General features: G+C 44.2%; 1 protein-coding gene across 13 annotated transcripts in view; it reads right to left on the bottom strand.

The window, feature by feature from the left end:
* PTK2 (protein tyrosine kinase 2) overlaps positions 1 to 27,287 on the bottom strand; it is a 186,268-nt gene that overhangs the window by 8,954 nt on the left and 150,027 nt on the right. For 12 of the 13 annotated variants that reach the window (XM_071553777.1, XM_071553772.1, XM_071553775.1 and 9 more), the window contains 11 exons: positions 25,322 to 25,406; positions 22,300 to 22,400; positions 20,933 to 21,048; positions 18,704 to 18,804; positions 17,733 to 17,822; positions 16,243 to 16,447; positions 10,265 to 10,376; positions 7,882 to 7,968; positions 6,669 to 6,806; positions 5,317 to 5,448; positions 29 to 91 (listed from right to left, as the gene is read on the bottom strand). In XM_071553777.1, the coding sequence (XP_071409878.1) occupies positions 29 to 91; positions 5,317 to 5,448; positions 6,669 to 6,806; positions 7,882 to 7,968; positions 10,265 to 10,376; positions 16,243 to 16,447; positions 17,733 to 17,822; positions 18,704 to 18,804; positions 20,933 to 21,048; positions 22,300 to 22,400; positions 25,322 to 25,406 (1,230 nt within the window). Of the gene's footprint in view, positions 1 to 28; positions 92 to 5,316; positions 5,449 to 6,668; positions 6,807 to 7,881; positions 7,969 to 10,264; positions 10,377 to 11,011; positions 11,283 to 16,242; positions 16,448 to 17,732; positions 17,823 to 18,703; positions 18,805 to 20,932; positions 21,049 to 22,299; positions 22,401 to 25,321; positions 25,407 to 27,287 lie in introns of those variants that run through there. The other variant, XM_071553778.1, reaches the window with a different exon arrangement.

Raw genomic sequence — 27,287 nt, 5'->3', positions numbered from 1 at the left:
GAGAGCAAAGGATCCCCCAGACACTTACCGGGCCCTGGAGACCTCCGTCCTCCCGGTCGATGCTGCCCCTGGAGAGCCGCACATCAGGCTTCTGAAACACAAACACACTTCACTGTGGCTCCTCCTGCCCTTGGAGGCAATGAAAATCCTGCCAAAAACACACCCTGGCAAACCCAGATGTCATTCCACTCCAGCCCCTCCAGCCCCAGTGCAGCCCCAGGCGCTCCTGCTCCTCCACCACCCGCTCCTGAGTGGAAGTGCTCCGAGGAACATCCACAGTACCATTGCCCCAACACAACACTGGAAAACCTGCATTTTAACTTGCTCAAAGGCAGCAAAAGTTGTGGCTTTCTTTGAAAAAAACCTCACCAAAAGCAACAAAAAAAAATCGCCTGCTTCCCAACAGCAAAATTCCGACCGCAGGATGAGAAAGGCTGTGCATGAATTCCCACTTCCTGCCCCAGCATGGCTTAGATGTCCTTGGCTCCCTCTCCCAGCCTATTACTGGAGCTCTAAACACTCCACTTGGATACAACAAGCTGCCAACAAAGCCATCCAGATGCCCTTTTCTCCCCCCAGATTTCTGGTTTATGTGTTTTAAGCACAACACAGGAACCTCAGGATTGGTTGTTCTAAAAGAGTGAAAATAAAACCACACCAGGTTTTTTTTCCCCAACGAGAAACTGGTCATTTTTCTCACAGAAAATCCCAAGCTAGAAAGGACCCCCAAGGATCACCGAGTCCAGCTCTAAAAACCAGCAGGGCAGAAGGAACTTGCAAAGATACATTAATATTGATTTTCTGTCATCAAAACCAACTCCAGTTGTGCTGCCAGATTGTCAGAAAGGGTTATTTGGGGTTTTCCTTCAGTCCTCTGCAGACTGAGTGAGGCACAGCCAGACATGGTCACTGCCTGGAAGAACTTCCAGGTTAAAAGCAGACAAATCGTATCAGAAAAATATCTTTAACACAAAGAACTGAACCAGACCTAAGAGATGTCCTGTGTTTTTTCCAGGAATTTCTGACAACTTTTATGATGAAACCTACCACTGACCAATCTCCAGTTTACTTCCTTTATTATGGGGAAGGAATTTTTCCTGATTAAAGTCTCACTTCATATGGGTATGTCAGAAACTTCAAGTGAGTCCTGATTCTCATCATGTTTTTAAGCTAAAGCAAATAGCTGTCCTTGTTTATCTAAAGCATATTTCAATTCCACTGCTGCTTACAACATGCCACTGTTTCAGCCAGGTGAAGTGAATAACCAAAGACTATTTTATCACAAGGGTATTTAATGCTAAATGTTGTTAAAATCTTGGAGAATAACAAAATCCTTCAAAAATAAATGGATTCTTTTCTATTAAATAGTCGACTATCTGAAATCTTTGGAAATGCCAAGAGAACTTTTCAGACAGGATGTGTAATGTTGACAAACTCAGATATAATCTCCTTTATTTCCAGTATTTCTGGCTGCTTGCTAATAAAAGAACATGTAAGTCTTGGCGTTCTCAGGACATGTCGAGTTTAATGTCTTCGTGGGATTTTCTCAGGCTAAAAATTAAAATCTTATTTTAGCAACAATTCACTCAATTATACTTGAATTGCAGTTCTCAGTGTCAAAACAGGACAAAACCACAACTATGTGGGAATTTCAGAAAAAAACCCCACCAAATCAAAGCATGATAAAGAAACTATGTGAGTTATTTCTTCTTATCCTACCCCAGAAAGGACTATAAATTTGTTAGTACAGCACTGTTCTGTCTGCTGAGGAGTTAAAGACAGGCACATACATCTCTTTTTTATGGAATTAAAACCAAAGCACAAAACACCAGTGCAGCCACAAAGGAAGGTTCAAACTGGAAACCTCAAATAAATGAGGGAATTAAACAGGCCCAAAAGACAAGTGTTGTGTGAGACGTTCAGAGAAAGGTGTTTGTGGTGCAGCTTTCTCACCGTCCTGCACATGCCCTGCCCAGGGATGGTCTCCTGCAGGGACCTGTTCCAAGCTCCAGGTGCAGCAATGCTTTGCCTTCAGCTTTCTCAAAAATAATTTGGGTGTTTCTGTCCTTCCTGGAGATGTTCATCTCCAGAGCACTTTGGTCAGGAGAGCATGAAAGCCCCCAAGTTTAATCAGCGCCCATTAAAGCTGCCAGACTATTGGGCTGCACCCCCTCCCTGCCAGGGGGTGGGAGGGATCCCTCAAAATCCACCCATTCACCAATTCTCACTTCCCAATGAACACATTTGGTACAATTTAAAATTAAACATTTCTTTACTCTTCAGGATTTTACACAATGGATTTGTTTTCATTCAGGAGCTTCCCATAAGCAGAAACCTGTTTGTTTTCTCTTTTTACAGCAGAATCTGCAGCTTGCAAACACCATCCCTATCTCCTCTCAAGCACTGTGAGTCCCATGTTCTCCAAGGAGCAGTTTCAGGCAAGCTGCTCACCCCGTAACAACCTCCCCAAGGATGGGCACATTTCCATTTCAATCCACTGCAACCCAGTTCCCCATCTGGGGGTCCCTCCCAGCACTGCTTATCCATGTTCCAACGTGCTGGGAGTTGGGGTCTCTCGCTGTACAAGCAGCAATAAATTTCAAGTCTTGAGCAAGTTGCTGTTGCTCTGGGGAAGCACCAACTGTTCTACGAGGAACCCCATGGAGGATTTTTGGTCTTGTTGAGTGTTTCCCATTGGCAGTTGCTCCCCTGTGAGTCCCAGTTCCCTGTGAGGATGTGGGAGGGACTGCAGAGCCTGAACACTGGGTAAACAGAGCTGCTTTTGGAAGCAGGCAGTTCACACTAAGAACATCACACATGGTTACAAAAGTTAAATATTAAATATTGTAGCCATACAAGTTAAATATTAAAATCTGGCTCTCCTCTTTTTGTTCTTCTCTGTGATAAAAAGGACAAATATTCTTCTGAAACCTTCCTAAAGCAGGCAAGGGAGGTCTGAGACTTCTTAAATCATCCTGGACTGAAAATGGGGAGGGCCCTTCTCCCAGAAGCAGAAATGTCAGCAGTCACTCACTAGAGGACATGGGCCAGGGAAAGGGGGGGTGTAATTTGTGGCTGATTTGTATTATTGTTATAGGGACCTTAATGCCTTAAAAATGGCTTATTTTCACGGGTTGGGACTCTCATGCCTGAACTGTGGATATCCCTCAGGAGACCTGCAAGGCTTCCAGGAGTGACTCCCCACAATGACTCTTTCACCACTGTGATTCCTCCAGGGCTTAACTCCAGAAACCAACATTCCTTTCCCAAGAAACACCCATCTATAAACTGAAGATTCCCCTGACACACATCCTGCCATGAGCTCAAAGACACCCTGTGCCTGTCAGCAGCTTGTGCAGCTTCTGACATGGGGCATAAATCTGTAAATGCCATTCAAGTATGAACCCCAAAATCTCCACAGTCAAAATGCTAATGTGGAAAAAAGAGCTGAGGTCTCTTAGGGATTCCAGTTCCTCAACAGAGTTGCTGCAACAGAGATGTGTCTCCTCAGAATAAAACTAACACTTAATGAAGACACTCTGCCAAGATTGAACCAGAGATAAAAGAAAAATCAGCAAGATCCTCCTCAGCATCAGGCTGGGGTACAATAAACATCCTCATGCTCCACAGACTGAATCAAAACAGAACAAACACTATAAATAATTATCATTTACTGTGCAGAAAAACTCAGAAAGTTTCCTGCAGAAAGTTCCCACACAACCTCCTGCCACCTGAAATGTCAGTGCCTCATTCCGTAAGCACATCAATTAATGCCTCAAAAAGTTCTTGACCATCTCCAGAGCTCTAATGGCCAGTGGGATGAATTTGACCTCCAGGGCTAAGTCACAAGCAAGACTGGAAGAGCTAATGCCTAAATTAGGGAAGAAGTTTTCCTTTCCCCTCCCTCTCTCCCAAAGCAACTTGGCTACAGTGGTTTCTTTACTGTCATCAGTGGCAAGCTGCAAATTCCCCAGTGGATTTAGAACGAAACCAGCTTCAACATCCTTGAATCAGAAGTAACTTCTCAACTCTGCCACATGGATCTCGTGTGTCCTGGACATGGGGGCATCTGTCATAGCTCTCTTTATCCTGCCTTGGTTTTCACAGCCATTGTCGGTTGGAACAGTTGGGAATACCAAACATAACTGAGCTCCTGAGAGACTCACACAAGTCAGCTGGAAAGGAATGTCTTGGTACCATCGCCCACGTACAAGACCTGCTCTCCCTTCCTGATCTCTGCCTTCCCAGAGGAGAAAGCAGCAACTCTGGTTTGCAAGGAACTCACTGTCTTGGCTTAAAGATCCCCAAAAGACCATTTCATGTTCTGTGAGACAAACATAACCAGAGATTTTGGTGTCCAAAATGAAATGAATTCATTGTACAACTAAGAATTTCCCAGAGACCAGCTCTAGACATGCAGAGAACTCTTCCAGAGATCACAGACTGTTGTCACCATCTGCTTTCAATGGAGAGCTTATTTATTCACATTCACCTTTCAGAACCCACCTATGGCACCTACACTCCCAAACTGCAACATTCCTTGAAAAAAGCTTGAGATCTGTCACAACCCACACCCCAGCACTGAGAATCATCCCCCTGCCCCACGAGGTTCAGGCACCCACAGCTTTCCAGAGCCTGCCCAGAGGAACCTGCCACCCTCACCTCGCACCACCACCTTCTGCTGCACCTGGAGCCACCAGCCTCAAGCAGGAGGGTTTTAACACAGAGCTTGAACTCTGACAGCTGGGAAGCCAGAGGTGAACCAAAACCCACACCAGTGGCACTGACAACAAGGAAATATTGCAGAGAAACAGTACTGGGAGATCCCATTAGCAATGATTTCTTCCTCCTCTTCCTGGTGATGCTCAGAGGTCTTCCCCACCTCCCGGTATTATTTCTTCCCACTAACATGTGCCATTAATCCTGCAAGGGCTGCTTACAACCCTTAGCACAGTCAGGGCCCTTGGGTGGTGACTATCTCTGTTTTAGAGGTAGGGCACACAGAGAACCATCTCCTTTATAACAAACAGGCAAACTCCAGACTGGCACAGACTCAGATCCACAACTTCCCATATGTAAACACTCCAGTTGGATGAAATGAGATCCACCAAAGGTCACTCATGGATGTTCAAGGTATCTGCAGCACAAGGACTCACCACTAAACACCTAATTTAAAACCAGTTTCCAAACCTACATTCAGCAGTGACTCCCGTGTTCAGAAGTTTTCTCACTTCACAGAAGTGACCACATTTAACAGACCGCAATAAAAAAGAAGAATTGAAAGGAATTAACAAGAATTACGAAACAAAGGCTTACCAGGAATCTTTCCTCCTTTTCCAGCCAGCGCTGATCCTCTTCCATCTCCTGCTGCTGTCGTATCAACCTCTCCTCCATGAGGTGTGTGGGGAGGACCTGGCTCAGCCCTCTGATGTCCATCGTGCCTGAATCCTGCAATCCACAGAGTTTATTCACTCTCACAACTTGAAATTTGCCCCAACAGCTGCAAGAGCTTATAGATTATAAAAGAACAGATTTTTAGAAGCCTAAATGTGCAAGAGCAGCCAAACAGAGCTCCTTCAACTCCTCCCAAACTCTTTCCAGCTCCAAACATTTGATCCGCCTTGCTCCTAAGCCACTGCAACCAAACAGACTTGAAAGATTCCGTTCTGGCTTTCAGCAGTGTTGTCACTTCTTATGTTGCACTTCATTTAAGCTGGACAACAAAACCAGATCTATCAATTTTGTTTTCTTGCTCTTGAGCAATAATGTAACCATCCAGTTGTTAAAGGCTGCAAGATACATTTTTCACTCAAAACAAATATGATGTTCAGTGTTAGCCAACACTTGCAAAGCATGTCACAAAAACATTTTTAATGAATTTTTGAACAAATATTTATGCCCGTCTTAAGCTTACAAATACTCCACATACCATATCCCAATGCTGCCTGGAAACCATGAGCAAATAGTGTATAAATCAGTATTTTTAAAAAAGCCAAGGGGCATTTGGTAATAAACTTGCCTGTATTTAACAGTAAGTCTCAGCTATCACTTAAATGTTTAACAGAACAGGGAATAGAGCTGGTTAGAGAAGAAATTATTTAAGAAAGAAGCTGCACAAAGTGAATCTTTCGGAAAGGAAAAAATGGAATGAAAGTACATAAAACGCTGGAGAAAAGAAAAGAATTGACAGAAGGTTAAAAAGGGAACCAACCGATGTTCTTTCAGCAGCTCTGTGCCCTCACAACAGGCTGAAGAGCACCAGTAAAACTCAGGAGGAGCTCTGAAGACCATCCCATGAAGCCTCAGATCCCTCACCTGTGCTGGGTAATTTTCCACAGTAACGACTTTTACATGAAATGTTCTCATCTCTGTCAACAGCACTGAGTTCCAATTGCTCTTTTAACAAACACCAAGTATTTGCTATCAGTCAGTTAATAAGTAGTAACAACAAGCAACAATCAGGAATTTGTGCGCAGTGACATTTTATGACCAGCCTCACAGAAGGATTTATTTAAAAAAAACAAACCAAAAATCAGCCCTGACTCCCAACCTGCTGCAGAGACACACTCAGGTTTCCTACAACAGATCTACCTAAATAATAGAGTAATATAACTGACAATGATCCAGCACACTGTGTAGCTGTCCAGAACACTGTCAGTTGACGGTACCTCCATGTTTGGCTGCCACACAGAGATGTCCTGAGGCCTGTGGTTCCAGGAATCCGCCTGGTCCAGGAGAGAAGCCTGCCCGGGGTAAATGCTGCCTGCCATGGCTGGGATCCCATGGGAGCCAGGGTAGCCAGACACCTTGGGGGGCAACGACACCCCACACAAACAAAAACAAAGGGAAAAAACAGAGATATGAATACGACCTGTGCTTCCCCCAAAGTAGGAGCTGCATCTCCTCCCCAGGACAGTAATAATGAAAGCACAGGAATGACTCAATTCAAGCAGTCACTGAGGGGAGGAGGGGAAGCAGCATCACAAGAAGGAAGCTGAGACAAAACAGGACACAAACCCTTTTTTTAAGTCTTTGAGGATGCCTATCATAATTATTTTAGAATAACTATATATATAAATAAGATAAATATAATTATCTGAGGGTGCCCATCAAACCAGCAGCATTAGGGAGTGTTCTGACCTCTGCAGTCAAGATCAAAGTCCTCTGAGGATCAAACTAAACCTACAGATCCAGATGGAAGAGCTCAGTCTCCAGCTAATGGAGCTGCAAACATCACCCCCAGAGCCCCCCTGCTGCAGTCACAGCTCATTCTGCTCTGTGCTTTACTGCCTGCCCTGGGAACTTCCCCACAGGAAAATCCAAGTTGTTTTATTGAGCCTGAAGTGCTCACTAACCCAGGGAAAATCTCCTCCTCTCCATGGAAAACCCCCTGCACTGAGCTGGCTGTAAAGGGCTGAACAAACCTAAAACTGCTCCAAGTCCTTCAGTGACACACTTTTGTTTTAAATTTCTTCAGCAGTGTCAGGGAGAAAGTATTCAAAAGGGAGAGCTAAAGGCAGCAGCCATCAGAAAATAAAATATCCACAATTCCAAGGGAGTTCCCCATTCTACAAGGCCAGTAATTTCATAGCTCAGCATGGATGGGAAAATGAACACCACATTCCCCCAATAAATATGGAAATGGTTGGTGTGTTTTGCTGCAGTTTTAGGAATCTGAACACATATGAGATAGGGAAGGACCTGCCATGTGGAGCAAACCTACCAGGGCTCAGTTTGGGGTTTTTCCTGCTGTAAAACAAAACTCACTGCACAGAATTAAAATAAAGCAGGTTGAGAAGTGAATCAATCCCACCAGCTGCAGCTGAGACAGGAAACCCCCTATGTGAAAAAAGAACATGTGCACAGTATTAAATGTAATACCTGGTAATGATTTGGCTGTACCATGTGCTGTGGGCTTGGATAAAACCCCTCACTGGATCTGGGACTGGGGTAGCCAGGTCTGCTGGGCTGGAAATAAAGGAATGTTCAGAGGCTTTAGAAAAAGAAAACTAAAAGTACAAAATGACTTTTCAGCGAGACAAAAATTTACAGGTGGTGAGCCCAAAAGCAAACTCAAACCTCCTGTGCCCCCAAACTGGATTTTCTACAATTACTAACACTTCTTTTAACCAACTAAAATTAAGTTTCCCTCCATTTTTGCTTGGAAATGGATGCAGCTGAATTGTTTGCTCAGTGTGTGGGTCAGTAATGTTTGCTCTGTGAATGCTTTGTTTATTTAATTGCTGGTTCTAACGACCTGCTCTGTGCTGTTTTAACTCTGGACAGCACATCAGCTAAGAACACAATTCTTAAAACAAGTTTCCAGGTGCAAACACAGCATTGTTCCCAAATTTTGCTGTTAATTTGTTGCTTTTGTGACTGTTCCCAAAGATAAATCCTTTTGCTTCAGTCACAGGAACACAAACCACTCTGGTTTGTTCAGCATGACTATTTCCATGTGGTATTCTGAGCATGAGGTTAGTTCTGGCAGTTACTTCTCTGTAACTAATTGCCTCAGTGTGGGTTTTGATCATATTCTGAACCTCCAAAGGTGTATTTGAGGTTTTGGGGTTTTCATGATAAGGAACAGCTGCTGGGTGTTTCAGGAGCAGGAGCATCAACCAAAGAGGGGAAATAACTCCCCCCAAACCTCATAATTCTGCAAAAGGCTCTTCAGACCACATTGAGGGTGCAGAATTTATCATTACTTTATGAAAAAAGTCATTTTCGTTCTAGTCCAGGTTGGTTTCTATCTCAGGTTTCTAATGGAAGTATCACTGTGAGATACAAGTAATTTCACAGTATGCACTGACAGCTGGGAATTATTTGAGAATGTGTATAAAGCTGTTAATAAAGTGGAGTTTAAGCCCTATAATGACACAAAAATTTATAATCAATTGTGGAAAGAATAAAAAAATAATTGTCAACATCAGAGGATAATAATTTAAGAGACACTTAAACGCTGCAAAATTCACCTTGTTCAAATGCCATTATTATGCACATCCACATTTCACACAAAAATAAAAATAAAAAGCCTGACTAACAACTGCACCACACACCCAGTGAGGACACCCTGACCCCTCCACACAGAGAGGCAGTGCCACAACGAGCTGCAGTCCTAACACACCTCTGGGCAACTGTTTTGGTTCACACATCACACTAATTATTGTAATTTCACATTATTATAATTTCAAGCTCTAATGATTATAATTCCAAATGCAGTGCAGCTCACATATTACACTGGTGAAAGGCACTTATTCTTCAAGACTAAACAAATTCTTCAGACAAGGCTGTAATAATCAAGCAGCAGATTGTTCCAATTTATGGAGTTTATCTGCTTCTGTAACTTGTAACACTGTCTGTTTAGATAAACACCAAATCCTGCTAATTCATCTCACATGTCTAACAGGTCTGAAATGGAAGCAACAATTCCACTGCCCTTATTCCTTGGATGCCACAAAGCTACCAAAATGCTCCAAAATCTATCAGGCAACAACCTGGAGAAGGGGAAACAGAAAAAAATAAAGGTCAGTTGCCTTCCTGTGAGTGCTGGGGAGTGTGTGCAGCAGAAGGTGGAATCACTCTCAGCTCCAGAGTGTGTGTTTAAAGCTCCAGGAATTCACCACAGGCTGATCAGGACACAGACAACATTCCACATGACAGTGGTGAGTGCACAAAATTAAATTCTATGAGATAATATGCAAAGGTAACTGAGCAAGAGCAGCCAAGTCAGTCCCTGGGAGGGGAGGCTGCTCAGGAACTGGGGAGGGAGGTTGGACTCCCCCAGCTGCAGAACTCATCAGTGGCACCAAACAGCAAAGCAAAATGAAGTGGAAACCAAACCACATAAGTTCCTTGGCAGCAAACCCCTCATTTTCTGTCCAGAAGAAGGAAAATACACTTAGGTGATTTCTATCATCTCACCAGTGTGTTACAAATAAACTTCACACTGGCCTGAGAACTCACTGGCCAACGACTCATAGCAGGGGGACAAGAGAGAAGGAAAAGGAAAAGGCAGGAAAATAATTTTGTGGCAACTATGGTTGCCTTTTACAAGTTAAACAAAAACCCTTGGTGCAGTATCATGACATGGGTCAGCTCTAATCACAGCCGAGCCAGAGCTGGGGCAGCTCGGGACTCACAGATGATGACAAGTCTGGCCACAATGCTGTGGTTTGAAAAGCCATCAGAGGAGGCTTTGAAGAAATAAACGGACTAAAAAGAGGGGGTTTGTTTGTTTTGTGTAATTTGCAGTCTCAGCTACCTTGGGAGGAGCTTCATCTGATCCTCCTGAATCCCAGGACACCGTGACTTGTCGCCTGGATTCCATTCTCATTCGCTCCTCTTGCTGCAGCTTTTCTTCCTCCAGGATTGTACTAAGGAAAGCAGATTGCAATTAAATGAAACTGCAGCTCAGGGACAACAAACCTCTCCCCAGAGCTCTTCCATTTTCCAGACTAATAAACACAAAGTGGCTGAGCACTGAAAAACAAACTTCTTTGGTTGAGTTTCTGAAAAGCAGTTATCAGGAAGAAATATTTCTGTAGGATTACCAGTGTGCTTTTAAAAACAGAAGCAGCAACAAATTTTCAGAAAGCTGTGGTTGATCTTGCACAAAATTGGTTTTGCAGAACAGTTCTTTTTATGTGCAATTAGACAGATAAATCCTCAAAGACAATCAAGCAAGCACTTACTTGCATGAAAGCTTTAATTCTTCACAAGAAAATATTCTACTGAACTGCTGCAAAGGTTCAAAACAAACCGAGTATGTTCTTCACTGAAACTCAAGAGCTTCAGATCACTGGGATTTTTTTTTCTTTTTGAACAAAGCACTCAAAAACCATTTCAATAGTCCTGCTCTTCTGCTCCAGCCCAGCCAGGAACACATTCAGCAAAGCAATTTAGCAAAACAGAAAGATCTGACAGTGTGCACTCAGCTTCTAAGCATTCAGGTCAAAAGGCTGCATTTTCACCAAGTACAAGACAGTAGTAAAACCAGTTTGCTACTTACCACTGTTCTGCCTGTTAAAAAGCCTGTTTGAAGCTGAACGTGCTCCTGCTGCCCCCACATCCAGCCTCCTCCCAGCTCTGCTATGTGGCTTATTAATGTTGGATATTTGCCATTTGAAAACTACTCAGAATGAAGCTCTGAAGAGGGAGCTGCCAATTCCTCGGAGCTGCACGCCTAGGGCTGCTCTGGGATGGGAGCAGGGCAGATTATTTCCATATCACCATCCCCAGTGCAAAGATAATCCTGTGAGGAGCTATTCCCAGCTCCTTTATCACCCCAGAGCTTCCAGAAACAAAGAGAGGGGCTGAGTTTATAATCTCCTGCTCAGTCTGCTAAACAACTACCCAGAATTACTCATGCAGGGGATGAGATCAGCTCCAGCCATCTATTCTCATCGTGGAACTTCGCTGCTTATTTCAAGAATAAATTCCTGCTGGAGACAAGAACTTTGCTTTTCCTTACTGAGCCAAAAAAAACCAACCAAACTATGCCACTTCTAAAAAGCAGAGAAGTCGTCCTGTCTCACTGCAGCTAAATCAAGTTTGTAAGTGTTGCTGCAATTTCAATCCATCACTGCTGAAGCAACACAAGAATGTGGAACAAAAACAAAATCAGACAAGTTATTTGCAAAAGTCATCCTGCTGGAAATACCACAGAAACACAACTACAGCCCAACGGGGGGAATAAAAAGAGAAACTTTCTGTTTCACCTCTTCCTTCAGAAAGCAAATGCAAGATTTTGTGCTTGGACCCATGAAGAACTTGCAAAAAACCCACTGCTTTAAAGCCAGGTCCCACCTCTGACACCCCACACAAGCCTTTATGGGGCATGAGAAACCACCAACACACACCCACGGCCAGGTACCACCATCACCATCATGCAAGAAATACAAGATTAAAAAATCCCAGAACAAAACAACACAAAAAAATCTGCCCAGACTAATGAGTAAAATATGAATATGGATTTTTAACCAAGCTGCTGATAACAGCAGTTGCTCTGATCTGAGCAGAAGGACAGGACAGAGCTGGCTACCAGCAACTCCCTAAATTTAGAGATGGTTTGTTGACAGTGTGGGGCCACGGGTGGAATTTGTCACAGCATAGTCCTGGTTTTCCATAAAAAGGAATGAAAACCCAAATCTCCCTCTGCCTTCCTACAAAAGCCATTTTATCTGTGATGCCACAGCATTCAATACCACCAACTTAAACCCTTATCATTGGAAATGACAAACTTCTATTGAAATGACTTGTTTTGTTTAACAGGGGCTCAGCTTTTTGCCCTGCAACTCCAGCTCATCCCACCCTGCTCTGCCTTCGCCTCTGCCATCAGGAGCCCCTGCCCACAGCCCAGAGGCTCAGAGAGGGATGCCCTTGGTTGTGCTGACAAGAATATAAAATAGAAATGCCTCAGAGAAGCATTACTACAAAAAACCACACAGAATATAAATGACTCACAGAAAGGTCTTTGTTTCCACCAAGGGAGGACCAATCCATGCATGGAGCAGGAGTGGGCCAAGAGATATTTCTGATGTTTCCTCAGTGCAGCTGCTCAAGTTCTCTGAACAGTTTATTGGAACATGCAGAAGGTCAGGAAGAGTCAGATCTAGGCATATTTTCCCAAACTGCACGTATTTTTAGCAGCAATGAGGAAGCAGAGAGTTCCATCTCTGGTTTCCCCAGCAAACCTTGAGCAGAACAAACTCAGCTCAGCTGCTCTGAGGCTGATGAAAAACCTCACCTACTACAAGTCTGCGTAATTGATAAAGTTATTTAATTTACAAAGAACTTTTTATTGAAATTGCCCTGTGACTGTGATGAGGAAACACTTACTGGGAGTCTCAGTGTGGGAATATTTGAAATACTGAACTGTGTCCTCACATTCCAACAGGCACAGCAGCACCAGTGGCTGCTGCACAGGTCAGTGCTGACCCCAAAAAAGCAGCTTCTTTCTTTTCCTCTGTGCTCTCCAGCCACCAGAAATGCCAAGCTGGATGCAGATGAGTGTATTTTCACACACTGTTCTAATATGAAAGCATTTTCCTGTGGATTACACGTTATTCCCAAGCAATAATGAAGCACTTTGCAACATCCCTCATGTGTTTCAAGCAGGTGCCACAGTATTTTTTTGTCAAACTGCCCTCCCTCTTAGCAGTTTTCTTTCTCTTCTCTATAAGCAACATTTCAGGATCTCCATCAAATGCAGTGACAGAAAGGCTCAGTCCAGTTCTCATCAGTCAATTATCCCACCACTGTCACAAAACCAGACTTCAGGAGCAGAGACTCAGTCCCTTTTCCCAACTGTATTCCATGGGAACTGCAGCCCAAGGATGCCAGTGGAGTTAAAACCTGTGACCAACAACCTCAGCAATGACACAACTGCTGTTTATTTTGCTGTTTGTAGCAGAAGGGATTAGTGAGAGGTACTTTCATCAAAATTCATTCCGTGATTCAGTCAAAATGTCATAAAATTACATTAATTTGAAAGCTCAGAATTAAAAATATTTTATATCATTTACCACGTACCACAAGACAAAGAATCTCTTCTATACAAAACCAGCAAGGCAACAATTTCCTGATTAAAAATGTCCCACATTCTAACTCTGACCAAGCCAGTGAGAGAATCCCAGGAGAGCAAGGGATGCACCTCACTGTCCTGACCTAACCTGACTTTTAACCCCTCCCCACCACTTGAAGAAGGGACTTGGAATGTGAGCAGGAATTAAATTTGGAAATATCCAGAATCCACGTTTGTTTCTGTGTTTGTTGGGAAGACTGACTCAACCCCATCCGCGTCAGACAGATCAAATGCCATAAAAATTACTACCCTGACACCACTACATAAACTCATAAGCACCAATGAATAGCAGCATGTGAGTTGTACAGAATCAGCACCTTTGCATTGCACCGCCAGCTGCAAATCCAGTTTGTGCAAAGAGCTGTTACCACGGAGCAGGAAAAGCACCAAATAACAGAGACCACATGAAATGCTCGTGCTGCCATCAGTGCTATTCCAGATGCAGCAGCCTTTCCCCAAAGCCATGGAGTTTTCCTCATTAAAGCAGAGAGGAATGCTGCAGTGCTGGAGCTCTGGCTCCAACAAACATCCAGCCTGCTCTGAGGAGACTGCCCTGGACGGGATCCAGAATGAGCAGCAGCAACACCACAGGGAAAGGCCACCAGGGAAATGGCTTGTTTTTGCAAGTTCATGGGAATGTGGGTTTTGAAACCCAATCCTGCCTGGCTGCCTGAGATTGCCTCATCACCAGGGAATTGGGAACCCTTTCAGTGAGAGGCTGCCCCTGTGACAGCTGTGCTGCCCAGCTCTGGGACATCAAGGCCACCAGTCTGCAGTGGCAGAAAGCTCTGCTTTGGTGGGAAGAGTGAAAAATGGATTGCAGGGCTGCAGTGGCCCCAGGAGAGGGGCTGTCCTCTGCAGAAATTTAAGATTATTTGAGATCTGTAGCCTTCAGATCTCCCAGGATGGCTCCAGCAGCAAAACCCCTCACACTCGGTGCGTTTTCCATCGCAGTGAGAGAAAGGTTGAAGTTGGAAGGGGCTCCTGGAGGTCTTGAGCCCAATCTCCTGGTGGAGCTCCAAGCACAGCAGAGCCAGCAACTCAGAGCTTTCTGCAGGCCAAGTCTGAGGGTCTGCCAGCATGGAAATTCCAGAGTCTCTGTGCATGAGCTGTTCCCAAGCTCCCCAGGGCACACTGGGACACATTTTGATGTGTAAGCAAAGAGACCTGAGTGCTCGTTCTGAGCAGAGCCCTTGAACACACCCTGGATTTCCTCCTCCTTCCCTCCTGGTGAGATCCTCTCCCTGCCTGGCTTGGCACACCACACCACCCTCCCAGTCACACCTTTCAGGGTTTCCTCCTCACCTGTCCCAACCAGCTCTTGTTATCTCTAAACCTGACTGCAAAGTAACAAGAATCCTTCCAGTGCCAAAAGAAGAGAAAACCAAGTGAATTGCCAAAGTCTACCCACTCCCCAGGTCACAAAACTGTCACACCTTTTTCTTGCAATCCCTCCCAGCCCTGCCATTCCTTCCTTCGTGGTTCACTCCACACAGTCAAGAGGATGGGAAGTTATCTGTGATAAGGGCTGAGTCTTCCTCTAACCCTGTAGTTTATTAGTCTACACAGGAGCTCCCAGAATAACAGATGGTGAGACTGAGTTTTTCAGAAATAGGAAAAAAACTTTAAGAGTTTAAATTATTCATACAGCTACTCTGAAACAGCACAATAATTATATTCATATTGTCTCTTATTTTAACCACCAGTGAATTATCTTGAACCATAAACACTTAGTGACAGCAGAGAATGATATTATGAAAATAAAATATGAAACAAAGCCCAACTTTGAAACAAGACATAAAATAGAAGTGAAGAATTTGGCAATGAATTACAACAAACACGAGTGGATTGTCAATGTACATACCTATTATTGCTCAAAGCTTGTACTGACTAATGCAAAACACACACTGAGCGCTCACAAAATCCAAAAGTCACAACATTTGTGACCCAGTTTGGTCACAAATACCAAAAGCATCTCTACCATTATCTCAGTTTAAACATCACTCCCACTTTGGGGCTGGTGAAATGGAGATATGGACACTGGAATATATTACTGCAGAACAAACTAAGGTGTGAATTTGGAGTGTTCCCAAGGTGTGTGCTCACTCTCAGTCATTCCAAAACAAACATAACATAGTCTGTATCCTGGTTTACAAAGGCCCAAAGGATTTCCAGGCAATGATGCTGCATTTATTGCAGGTTCTGTACCTGCCCTGTGACAGCTGTGTCTGTGCAACCACTGTGCTACGTGTTGTCAAACAGCTTCCAACAGCCTCACCTGCTGCTTCATCTATTAAAGAAAAGATACACTGCTACCCCAAAAAGTCCCCAGCATGTTTGTCTGATAACCACTCCAAATTCTTCCTCCCTCCCTCCCCAAGGATTGTAGCTGAAATTGTAAACAAATTTCTAGTAAACTGTGAAGTTCTTTACGGGAGAAAAAGAAGGTGATTCATATTCCCAGTTACTTGAATTTATTGCCTAATCTAATTTTCTCTAACAGATAAGGCCCAGTTTTCCAACAGACTGACAACAACCTGGCTTTCTGAAGATAATACACCATGTCTTGTGTTACCCACAGAAGCAAAATACCAGTAGATAAAGCAAAAATTAGTATTTCTGCACAAGGAAATAACCTTTCCGAGGTCAAAGCCTACCTGAGTTGTGCTTTAAGTTCAGTAAACCTGGGTCTCCTGCTGGGGTCGTAGGCCCAGCACTTGGTCATAAGGCTGTAGAGGGTGGGAGGGCAGTTGGGGGGCATCGGGAGCCGCTCGCCATTCTCGATGCGCCCGATCACGTCGTTGTTCTTCACCCCCTGGAAGGGCTTCACCCCGTGCATGAGGATCTCCCACATGCACACCCCTGAGAACACACACAGAGCAACGTTCTCCCACTGACAGCAAACCACAAGACCTGCTGAAAAGAAGAAACACCCCCAGCTCTGCCCTAACAGTGCAGTTCCTCCTGCCAGGGACTGGGTTGGACTTGCCGGCGGCAGCAGAGAGGGACGTGCAGCAGGACTGAGACAGCAGCACCTCACCTGGGCCAGCACACCTGGGCTGCCCTGCACTGCCTTTTACCTGCCCCGCTCACAGCATTGCTCATATTCAAATCTCCTTCCGCAGGAGGCAGAAGGAGCCATGTTTGCTTTTCCCTCTGACTCGACCCCAGCGCCTTGTTTCAACAGGTTGGGTGCATTGTCACCTGGAGGCTGCTCCAAGGCTGGCTGGAGCCGGAGGGCTGGGGCTTGGAACCAAGTAATAAACCAGTTTGTCACTGGGAGGATGCTCCAATGCCTGCTGGAGGCAGAGGTTTGGGGCTTGGAACTGAGTAACAAACCAGTTTCCTACTGAAACACTATGAAAAACACAAAGGGATATGTGGTCTGTCCATTTAGGATTTGCCAAATTTTTCCATAGGATTCATTTTTCTACCTCTGACTGTAGTAGAGTTTTCTTCACACTGTTAAAGGGTGAACTCTTACTTGACTTTCCTTGCTCTTATTCCAAGTCTCATCACCTTTGTTCACCAACACAGCCTGAGTTGTGTCTGCCCAGACCAGCTGTCTGGACCAGTTTGAGCACAAGGTGATCAGATGCACAAAAAAACTTGCATATTTAGGAAAAAAGATCAAAGCTTCACGATATGCCCATTTAGCCTCATTTTTATTCAGCTTCTGCTCGTACTTTGTAAACTGACAGGAGCTATGAAAGACAAATTAAGTGGGAATCCAGCATTAAAGATCTGGAAACAGGGTGCTATGTAGGAGGAGTTATGCTCTAAGCAAGGTCTATCAAAAACCCAACTCCAAAACAAACAAAAAAAACCCCCAAAAAACCAAAAGAGAACAAAAAAGTACAAACCCACAATGAAAAATCTAAAACCCAACCAAGAGTAAAAAACAATCTCCATTATAACTATGAGATAATTTCCTTGTAATTTGATTTCTGTCAGCTTCTTATTGGAGGTAGAAAGGCACATGGAACTTCAGTCTTATTGAGCAGAAAAAGGAAAAGAAACTGGACTTTCAGAAAGTACACTGAAAATTGTGCCAAAATACCTGGAAATTATTTATAGCAGTTAAAAGGGAAGACTGAACTTTTCCAACAGGACTTTAAAGAATCCTCACCACTTGGAGTTCACTCACCAAACATCCACACATCACTAGCTGAGGTAAAGCGGCGGAAGTTGATGGACTCTGGAGCCATCCACTTGATAGGTAATTTCCCTTTGGAAGCTGCAGGGAGGGAAAGGCAAGGCAGGGAAGGAAAGACAATGGAGGCTGTTAGCCCTGCTCTGAGCTCAAACACAGGATTTGTTTTCAGTGAAACAATTCACAAGTTAAACCCATCTCCAGTGAAGCCCTTCAACTACCCATGTGGAAGGTTGTTTGGATCACCTCAAACAGAGAAAAGAACCAGCAAAACCCAAAATAATAATCCCCCACGTCTCCCAAGACCTCAATATCAAACCCCAAAAGCACACCAAGACACGATCATGTCAAAATTACTTCCCCTATCAGCAATTAAAAAGATAAAATGCAGCTCAATTAAACAAGATGAATGAAAAGAGGAAATATAACAAGGTGTAAGGGGACAGATAAATGACATTTTAAAATACATGACTGAAACCAGAAATATATTGAAGATGAGATTTATGGATACATGGTTTAATAAAATACACCAGCTCTGAGATGCTGTTTGGTACCCAACAAGCAATCCCTGTTCTCCTGCTGCACTGCCCATCTATCAGGCACTGCAGGACATCTCTCAGATGCTGCAAGCACTGAGGCTCAGCATTCCATCCACAATGGGGAGCAAAGCAGGATTCCAGGACAGTTTAGTGCTCAATCTCAGCTGAGGATGCAGCACACGGCAGTGACAGCACAAACTCCACCTTATCTGCACCTACATGTGAACGTGCCAGTTCTTCCAACTTAAATCAGACTTTGCAATACTCCTTCGTCAGCACAGCTGTAGGAATCTACTGCCATCATTAAACTGTTGATTAATTTGCCTTTTTATATAAATACAGCAGCCAGACCAAGAAAATCTGGGTAATTCCTCAGTATTGTGAGAAGCAACTGTCCTGCAGGAAGGACCCAGAGCACCAACTCACCTTTGTAGTAAGTACTGTCTTCCATGTATCGGGACAAACCAAAGTCACCCAATTTCACACAGTCAGTGGTAGACACCAGCACATTTCTAGCAGCAATATCCCTGCCAAAGAGAGCAAACAGTATTTCTAGCAATTTAAAAGCAAAGTGGTGAAGTATTACCAGAAGAAAATTTGCCTCCTGCCCAGCAAAGGTAAGAAAAGTGTTGAAGATCTCAGTCCTGTGTGAGGTTTCCTAATAAGGAGCTCAGATTTTAGTGATACCCCAAGGGATTATGGAAGGACTTTGGCATTTCTCTCTTGCAGTTTCCCAGTGAGACACCTCCTGGGTTTCAGCAGTGTGAGTAAGAGCTGGCAGGTCTGAGCAGTGATGCCCACACTGAGCATGCTCTTCCCCCCCCCCCCCCCCCCCCCCCCCCCCCCGCAGGGTGGTGGGAGCTGAGGGCTGCAAGTTATTGCTGCAGTTCAAATAAACAACTGCTTGGCTGAAATCACATTGTCACTTTGGTCAGGGAAGATCTTTAAGATCATTGAGTTCAACCATTAAACCAGCTCTGACAAGTCCATCACTAACCATGTCCCCAAGTGCCACTTTACACATTTTTAAATACCGCCAGGGATGGGCAATCAACCCCTGCCCTGGGCAGCCTCTCCAGGGCTTGGCAGCTCTTTCAATGTAGAAATGTTTCCTAATATCCAATCTACACATTTCCTGGTGCAGCTTGAGGCCATCCCTCTTGTCCTGTCATTTGTTACCTGGGAGAAGAGACCGCCCCCCACCTGGTTACACCCTCCTTTCAGGGACTTGTAGAGATCAATAATGACCCCCCGGAGCCCCTTTTCTCCAGGCTGAGTCCCACCCAGCTCCCTCAGCTGCTCCTCATCACACATGTGCTCCTGACCCTTCCCCAGCTCTGTTGGCCTTCCCTGGACAAGCTCTGGCCCCTCAATGTCCTTCTGGTCACAAAAGGCACAAAACTGACCCCAGGATTTGAGGTGTGTCCTCCCCAGTAAGAGCACAGAGGGTCGGTCACTGCCCTGGCCCTGCTGGCCACACCATCACTGGCATAGCCCAGGTGCCATTGCACTCCTTGCCCATCTGGGCACACCTGGCTCATGTTCGGCTGCTGTAACCAGCACCCCCTGGTCCTGTTGTGGTTGGGTTGTTATGACCCAAGGGCAGGACCTGGCACTTGGTGTTGATGAACCTCAGGCTGTGGCCCATCGATCAGCCTGTCCAGGTCCCTCTGCAGAGCCTTCCTGCCCCACAGCAGCTCAACACTTCCACCCAGGTGAGCACTGTCTGACTGAGGGTGCCCTCAATCCCCTCATCCAGGTCATCAGTGAAGGCATTAGCAGGACTGGCCCCAACCCAAGCCCTGGGGAACCCACTGGTAACCAGACCCTGCTGGGTGTGACACTATTCCCTCCCCACCACCCTCTGGCCAGGCCATGCAGCCACTTCCTAACCCAGCACAGAGTTCCTCTGGCCAGGCCATGCAGCCAGTTCCCAACCCAGCACAGAGTTCTCTTGTCCAGGCCATGCAGCCACTTCCTAACCCAGCACAGAGTTCCTCTGGCCAGTCAAAATCCAAATATCCACAACAATCCGAAGGGCCTGTTGTTTACCACATTTTTAATATAAAATCACTGTATATCTACATAGTTCGTACTTGATATGTAAGTGGTGGCACACACATTGTCACATTACACAGACAGAATTTGATTGGGAGTATTTAAACACAAATAAGTAGCTGAAGTTCAAAATTAATGGTACTTAATAACTGCAGTGCTGTGAACTCTTAATTGCATACAGTAAAAGGCTGAAGCCAGTCCCTTCTCCTTAAAAAGTTCATGTTCAAATTCAAGGGAATAAAATCCAGAACATACCCCCCCAAGGGAAATTTAGGTTAATTTTCTGGTTAAGCAAGTACTTATATTTTATAAATATTTTCTTTTCCCTCTTCTTTACTTAAGAAGCCATCTGCCCTTGTTTTGCTTTTCTGAATTTGAAAGATTACAGTTGACTCACAGCTTCAAAACTACTGTAACCACAAAGCAACAACCCCAAATGAGTCCAGCTCCGAGTCAGACCAGGAGAGGGCCAGCAGGTGTCACCCTTGAAAAGGGTGTCGATCTGGTGGAAGCCTCTGCAAAACCCACATTCCCTAAAATCCGGAGCGTTGCACATAAAAGCAGACAGGACACACATATTTACGTACGAAATCTTACCTATGTACAAATCTTTTGCTCTCCAGGTAGGCAAGTGCTGTGCTGAGCTGGTAAGCGTAGAGGATCAGGGAGGCCAAGTCCAAGCTGTACTTTCTTACTTGCAAAAATGATCTCAGCTTTTTGCACCAAGGAGGGGATAAAAAACCAGAAAGAAATTAGGACCAAAAATAACAAATCTGAACGGGGCATATCTCAAACTGTGAAGTTTACATGAGTATTGATGGGCACGACTTCCTTCCCTTAAGGCTGGATGAGGAAAGAATATCGCTCCCCACGAACAAAACTAACTCTAGGTTAAATTCAGGAGGTTTTTCTACATGAAAAGAGATGGCTGAACAAAAAAAATTGTAATTTCGTGCACTGCTTTCAGGGTCCTCTTGAAGAGCATCTGCTGCTGCTGTTCCAGAGGGAAGCACTCCTGGACTTTCACTGACTCTGCCCTTCAGTACAGCACATGTTTACAGCCCAAATAACCTGGCCAAGCCAAACACTGATTGGATCAATATTGTTTGGGAAGCATTAATTTTAACCTGCCTGTGCTAAAACAACTGGATTTAGCACAGAGTAGCCAATACCAATGCAGAGTTATTATAAACTATATTCCCAGTATAAGGCAGTTAAGGATCTACTGGAAGGTGGCACTTGAGTTTCCTTAAATATTAAAACAAAGCTTTGAAAAGTCATTTGGGCACTGGAAAGGAAATCTGTAATGTCTTTGACAGAAAATGACTCCTCCACTGCAGATTGCTCTGCCTCCCCTCCTTTCTTTGGACAATGTACTGCAGTTTGATAATAACAATGCCAATACACAGTGCAGAATGAAATGGCACTGCAGCTCACGTTGTCAGAAACATATGGCTGAAAGAAAATTACGCATTATAAAGAATGAGATTCTGGTTTTGCTTGAATCATTCATCCAAATAATAATGAGGGAAGTCATCTTATCCAGGCCTTCTGCTGCAGAGACTCTGCAGAAAAAAACCCAGCATAAGAAATTTAATGTTTCAAGGGAAAATGCAGCATTACTCAGGAAGAATAAAAGATGTACCACAACTTCTCTTCCAGAAGGTATGTCTGCAAATGCTGCTTAAATGATATCACATTATCATCTTGACAGAGGTCATGCTCTCACTCTGCAACTGCAACTGAATTCTCTGAAAACTGTGACTAAATGACTTTGGAATGAGGTGATGCAGTTCCTCCAGTGGAGGAGAAGGTCAAACGCTGCCACTCCTGTTTCTGAGTCCCTAATTCCACAGACAAGGATGATATCATATTTGGTATCATGTGGCAGTACTGTGAAGTGTTTGTTCAGGATTTTGTAGAGGCATCTGTGAGCTCAGAGAGGAGACCAAAGCTTTTCCTACCTCTCCAAGCGTGCAGAGCTCCATGATTATCCAGACTGGGTTTTCTGTGATGACCCCAATGAGCTTCACAATGTGGGGGTGGTCGAACTGGCGCATCGTTACTGGAAGGAAACAACAAATTCCCTGGTTAAGAAGCACTTTGCCTACGACCCCAGGCCTTGGAACAACCTGGAACAGCTGCTGCAAGCAGGGGTGTCTGCTCCTCTCACTGCTGTGGCAGGAGGAGACACTGCTTGCTTTATGTGGGCTGTTCTCCACTCCCAGAAACACAAACTGCTGTGGAAGGTGCCAGTCAGGGCAAGGTCTGGCTCTCAGTCAACACACTATCCTGTCAAACCAGTGCTTGACCAGTTAACCTGTGCCTTCCTACTGGAAAAGGAGGCAAGGAAAAGCACTCTGTAATTCAGGCGTACCTGGATAAACCCGCAACATTCAGTTACCGGAAAAAACGTCTGTCAGTGTATGACAAACAAAAAATCTTATTTAATTATTATGCTCACATCTCATTTTATTTTCCAAGGACCTAATTAACTTTTCAGTCTCAGCAGAAGAGTCAGTATGTTTTATGAATTGTCACAAATCATAGAATGGGCTGGGTTGGAAAAGACCTCCGAGATCATCAAGTCCAACCCTTGGTCCAACTCCAGTCCCTTTACCAGATCATGGCACTCAGTGCCACGGCCAATCTCAGTTTAAAAACCTCCAGGGATGGGAATCCACTCCATCTCTGGGCAGCCCATTCCAATGCCTGATTACTCTCCCTGGAAAGAATTTTTTTCTGACCTCCAAGTTAAATTTCCCCTGGTAGAGCTTGAGCCCGTGCCCCCTTGTCCTATTGCTGAGTGCCTGGGAGAAGAGACCAACCCCCACCTGGCCAGAACTTCCCTTCAGGGAGTTCTGGACAGTGCTGAGGTCACCTCAGAGCCTCCTCTTCTCCAGGCTAAACACCCCCAGCTCCCTCAGCCTCTCCCCACAGCACTTGTGCTCCAGTCCCTTCTCCAGCCTCGTTGCTCTTCTCTGGCCCCGCTCCATCCCCTCAAGATCTTTCCTGAACTGAGGGGCCCAGAACCGAACACAACAGTCAAGGTGTGGCCTCACCATCACAGCATCACAGAATGGAAGGGACCACCAGGATCAACCAGTTCCAACCCTCCTGCCACAGGCAGGGATCCCACCCAGGCTGCTTCAAGCCCCATCCATCTGAACAGCTCCAGGGATGGAGCACCCACCTCCCTGCCCCTGGAACTGCTCACCTCAGACACTGTCTGAGCCTTACTGATGTTTGGGGAGACCTATTTGGCACTTTAAACCAAGCATGAGACTTCTGATTAAGCTCCTCTCTCCCAACACAGGCATGGCAAAAACATCCTAAAATACATCCTGAACGTGTATCCTTAAATCCATCCTTAAAGTATCCTTCCCAAACATCCCCGATTTGATCCTCAAGTGGAATCTCTTGTGCATTTACAGCCTGTAATGTCAGCAATGACCCCAGGGCAGACCCCAGTGCAGAGTCTGCCCCAGAGTGGCTCAGGTCAGGCAGGAACAACTCCTGCTGCCTCCTGGCTTTGGACTCATCCAACCTAAAACCAGGAGGCAATTCTGGATTTTATACTGGAACCAAAATGTCTCCAACCCCAACACAAATCCTTGGACAATCCTGTTCATAAAAACCAAACGCTCTGCTAGTTTGTATTTTCCTGCAAAAAGACTTTAAAGGCAAACTTAAGGTAACATATTCTTTAAAATATTAATGTTATGAATAATACAGGAAAAAAGCCAAGAAAACAAACATCCCCACCACTGACAGCTTAAAATATTTATAAAAAGGAATAAATAACATGGTGAAAGGTCACACAGGCAACTGTTAAATGTTTTGAGTGCCGAAACTCCACCAAAATGCCTTAATATTCCTAAATATTAGGAATTAAATTTATTAATTCAGTGAAGTAAACAGTTCTGAGCGAGTTTACAACCTGAGCACAAGTCAGAGGTAACGGAGGGGAATTAGAATGAAAACCAGAAAGAAGAAAGGGCAAAACTCTGACATCAAAATTGAAAAGCACTATTTATCTGTCGACTACAGTGGCACTTCCCAATCTGTCAAACTGCACAGCATAAAAGGGAACACTGAATGAGCAATTATTCCCCACATTGTCAGCAGACAGCAGCCTACCTGGGGCTGCTCAGCTCTCACTGCAAGCAATGGTTTTTAGTGTTCAACACACAGAAATGGAGAGGAAAAATTATAATAATTTGAGAAAAATCTGACATTCAAAAATAAGAAGCCATTAGCTGTGAACACAAATCTTTTGAATAATTAGGAAAAAAAATCCCTGAATAAAGGAATACTGAATAAAACAGCCTGTAACATCTGACCATAACCAATGAACTCAGTGATATAACACAATACCTTACAACATTTACAGATACACAATAGCAGAGGATGACAGGCAAAAATTAAGGTCTAAGTCCCACGGCTTAATTTGCTTACAAAACCAAACAATAGAGGAATCAGCAACTTTAATATTCTTACACAAGTTTTTTGTACCTATTTATCTCCACAAAAGCCTCCCTGCAGGTATCAAATGTGCCATGTAGGAAATGCAGTGTTTGTGGGCAGCTATTTAGAAAAACGGTTTATTCTACCATGAATTTGAATTCTGAATTTCCAAAGCAGGTCTCTCCTAGATATAATATTTCTAGAAAACCAACATTCTGGAGTAAGACACCAAAAAAAAGTGATGTTTTTTAAAAATTCATAAATAAAGAAGAGGATCTGATTTCTTACATGCCAAGCAGGAGTCAGACCCCACTATTCTGTCTGCAAAGCAAAGGAGCCCCCAGACAATCCCACTCACGGGCAATGCGAGGGTGTAAAGTACTTCCCTTGCACAAATTGCAGGAGAGGGAAAAGCCAGGCTAGATTAGACAGTATGTCCTTTAGTGTAGAGGTTTCTGGCCACAGCCTTTGCAAGGAGCAGCTCCAGGAGAGGCCCCATGGAAGTTCTCTCATACTCACAGGCTTCTTGGAGGAATTTCTCTCGGACGCTGTCGGAGGTGCAGTTTTTACACGTTTTGATTGCAACGGCCATGGCTGGGTTTTCCTGCAAGACATGGGGGAGAAACAACTGAAATACAGCCCACCCAAAGCTGTCCTTTAACATCTTACTGCTTTGGAGAAAATTACTGTTCAGTAAAATGCCTTCAGCTACAAAATGACACGTTGAAAGTTCCATTGTTAAAGACTCATTATGGTCGAGACACTTCGTGAACAACTTTTAATTTACATCTACTGTGTCTTGGAAAGAGTTAATCTGTTTTAAACCACGTTAAATTGTGCAAAGTCCATGACAAAAGATGGTCAGCTTAAGTGAAGAGTAAACTTTCAGCTTCTGAATACTGAAAAATGAGAAGTTTTTAGTGGGTTGAAAAAGGCTGAGGTGTTTTAAAACCACAGGGCTGATGTATATCCTCTCCCAGCCTCTAAGGCTAGGGAGAGGTGAAGATTCACAGTTCTGTTCTATGTCTGCCCAGCCTTGCTCTGTTTTCAATCTATTTGTACAGACATTTCCAGAACTAGAACAGTATTTATAATTTTTGCAGGCTTAAATGCCTGTTTTCTAAGTTGCTCATAACACGGATCTTCAAGCTGACTTAGCAGGAAAATATTGATTAAACCCTCTTCTCATACATGAAATGCCCATAAACTGACTGAAAGTTGGCGGTAATCACGATTTTATTCCCTAATGAAATCAGGATGGAACTCCAGAAGGGTTGGAAGCTGCACAGTCATTACAGGAAAAACTTTACAAGTGCAGTGCACAGGGACAATGGAATTCTGAGATCCACATTTGAGCTGGCAGAACAAGAGGCAAGAAATCTCCCCTGTAGTTCTGCACACAAGGTGAATATACAAGGAAACACCATCATGTTCTTCAAACTGATCTTTTGTTTACTGCAGGATTTCTTCCCAGACTAAGTTACACTCTGGGACTACAACATTAAAATTTAGTGACAGCAACTTTCTGTCTCCCCTTCACATACTCCAGTGTCTCAAATGCAGCAAATTTTTATTAATAAAAGCAATCAGCAGGCTGTTTAAGAATACCATACTAGACACAGGATGCCTGAGTAAAACTTTCTTCCAGTTCACAAAAAAGAGTGGAGACAAGCCAGCATTTCCCAAACAATAGGAAAGGCTCTTTTATTGGTTTCACAGAGCTCTGGATTTACCCACCCTGTCCCAAGTGCCCTGAAACATTATTCCTCAGGGCTCCTGTTACCTTGAACAGAATTAAATGAAAAATAAGAATCTCCCTCAATGCCAAGTATGTCAGATTTGCTTTCTAAAGGAAGGTATCAAAACAGACTTCAAACTTTTTTTAATAGAGTGTATACCCTTACTTAATTTACTTAAACATTGCACTAAAGACAAATTTATTTAACCCACCCAGCTGTTCCTGGAAAATACTGCTCCTGAAGTTACAACTGGATTATTGTCCACATGAATTCTTGTGTCATCTATCAAAAATTCCAGGGATTTTGTCTGATATGAAATAACTCTTCATTTTACACTTGCAGAATTCTTTTATTGTAATACAAAATTGGTTAAAATGAACTAATTTTTCCAGCCTTCTCTTGCCTTTGCCCACAAACTTCATTTTTGATCTATTCAAATTTTAATCTCAGTCTCTGTGCCTGCAGCCCAGAAACACACATATAAATCCCACAGGTGCTGCCAACCTGCCCTGTTTCCCTGAGGGAACTGGAACTGTGTGTTGGGGTTTTGCTGGATCAGTGTCCAAGTATTTCGCATCTTTCAGGAAAAAGCAGCAACTTCGCTGAGCTTCTCTGTGAGATCCAGGGAGCGGCTCAGTGGAGCACACCTTGCCTTGTTCTGGAGGACTCAAACCGAGGCCTCTGAGGAATACATTTGTTTTTTTAACAGGAGAAGTCCCACTGCTGGTTTATCTGGTGTTGCAGGG

The sequence above is a fragment of the Pithys albifrons genome, chromosome 4, assembly GCF_047495875.1.
Source record: "Pithys albifrons albifrons isolate INPA30051 chromosome 4, PitAlb_v1, whole genome shotgun sequence".
NCBI classification, from domain to species: domain Eukaryota; kingdom Metazoa; phylum Chordata; class Aves; order Passeriformes; family Thamnophilidae; genus Pithys; species Pithys albifrons.
Note: the sequence above shows the minus strand (reverse complement) of the source record. Positions and strands in the feature narration are given on the sequence as shown.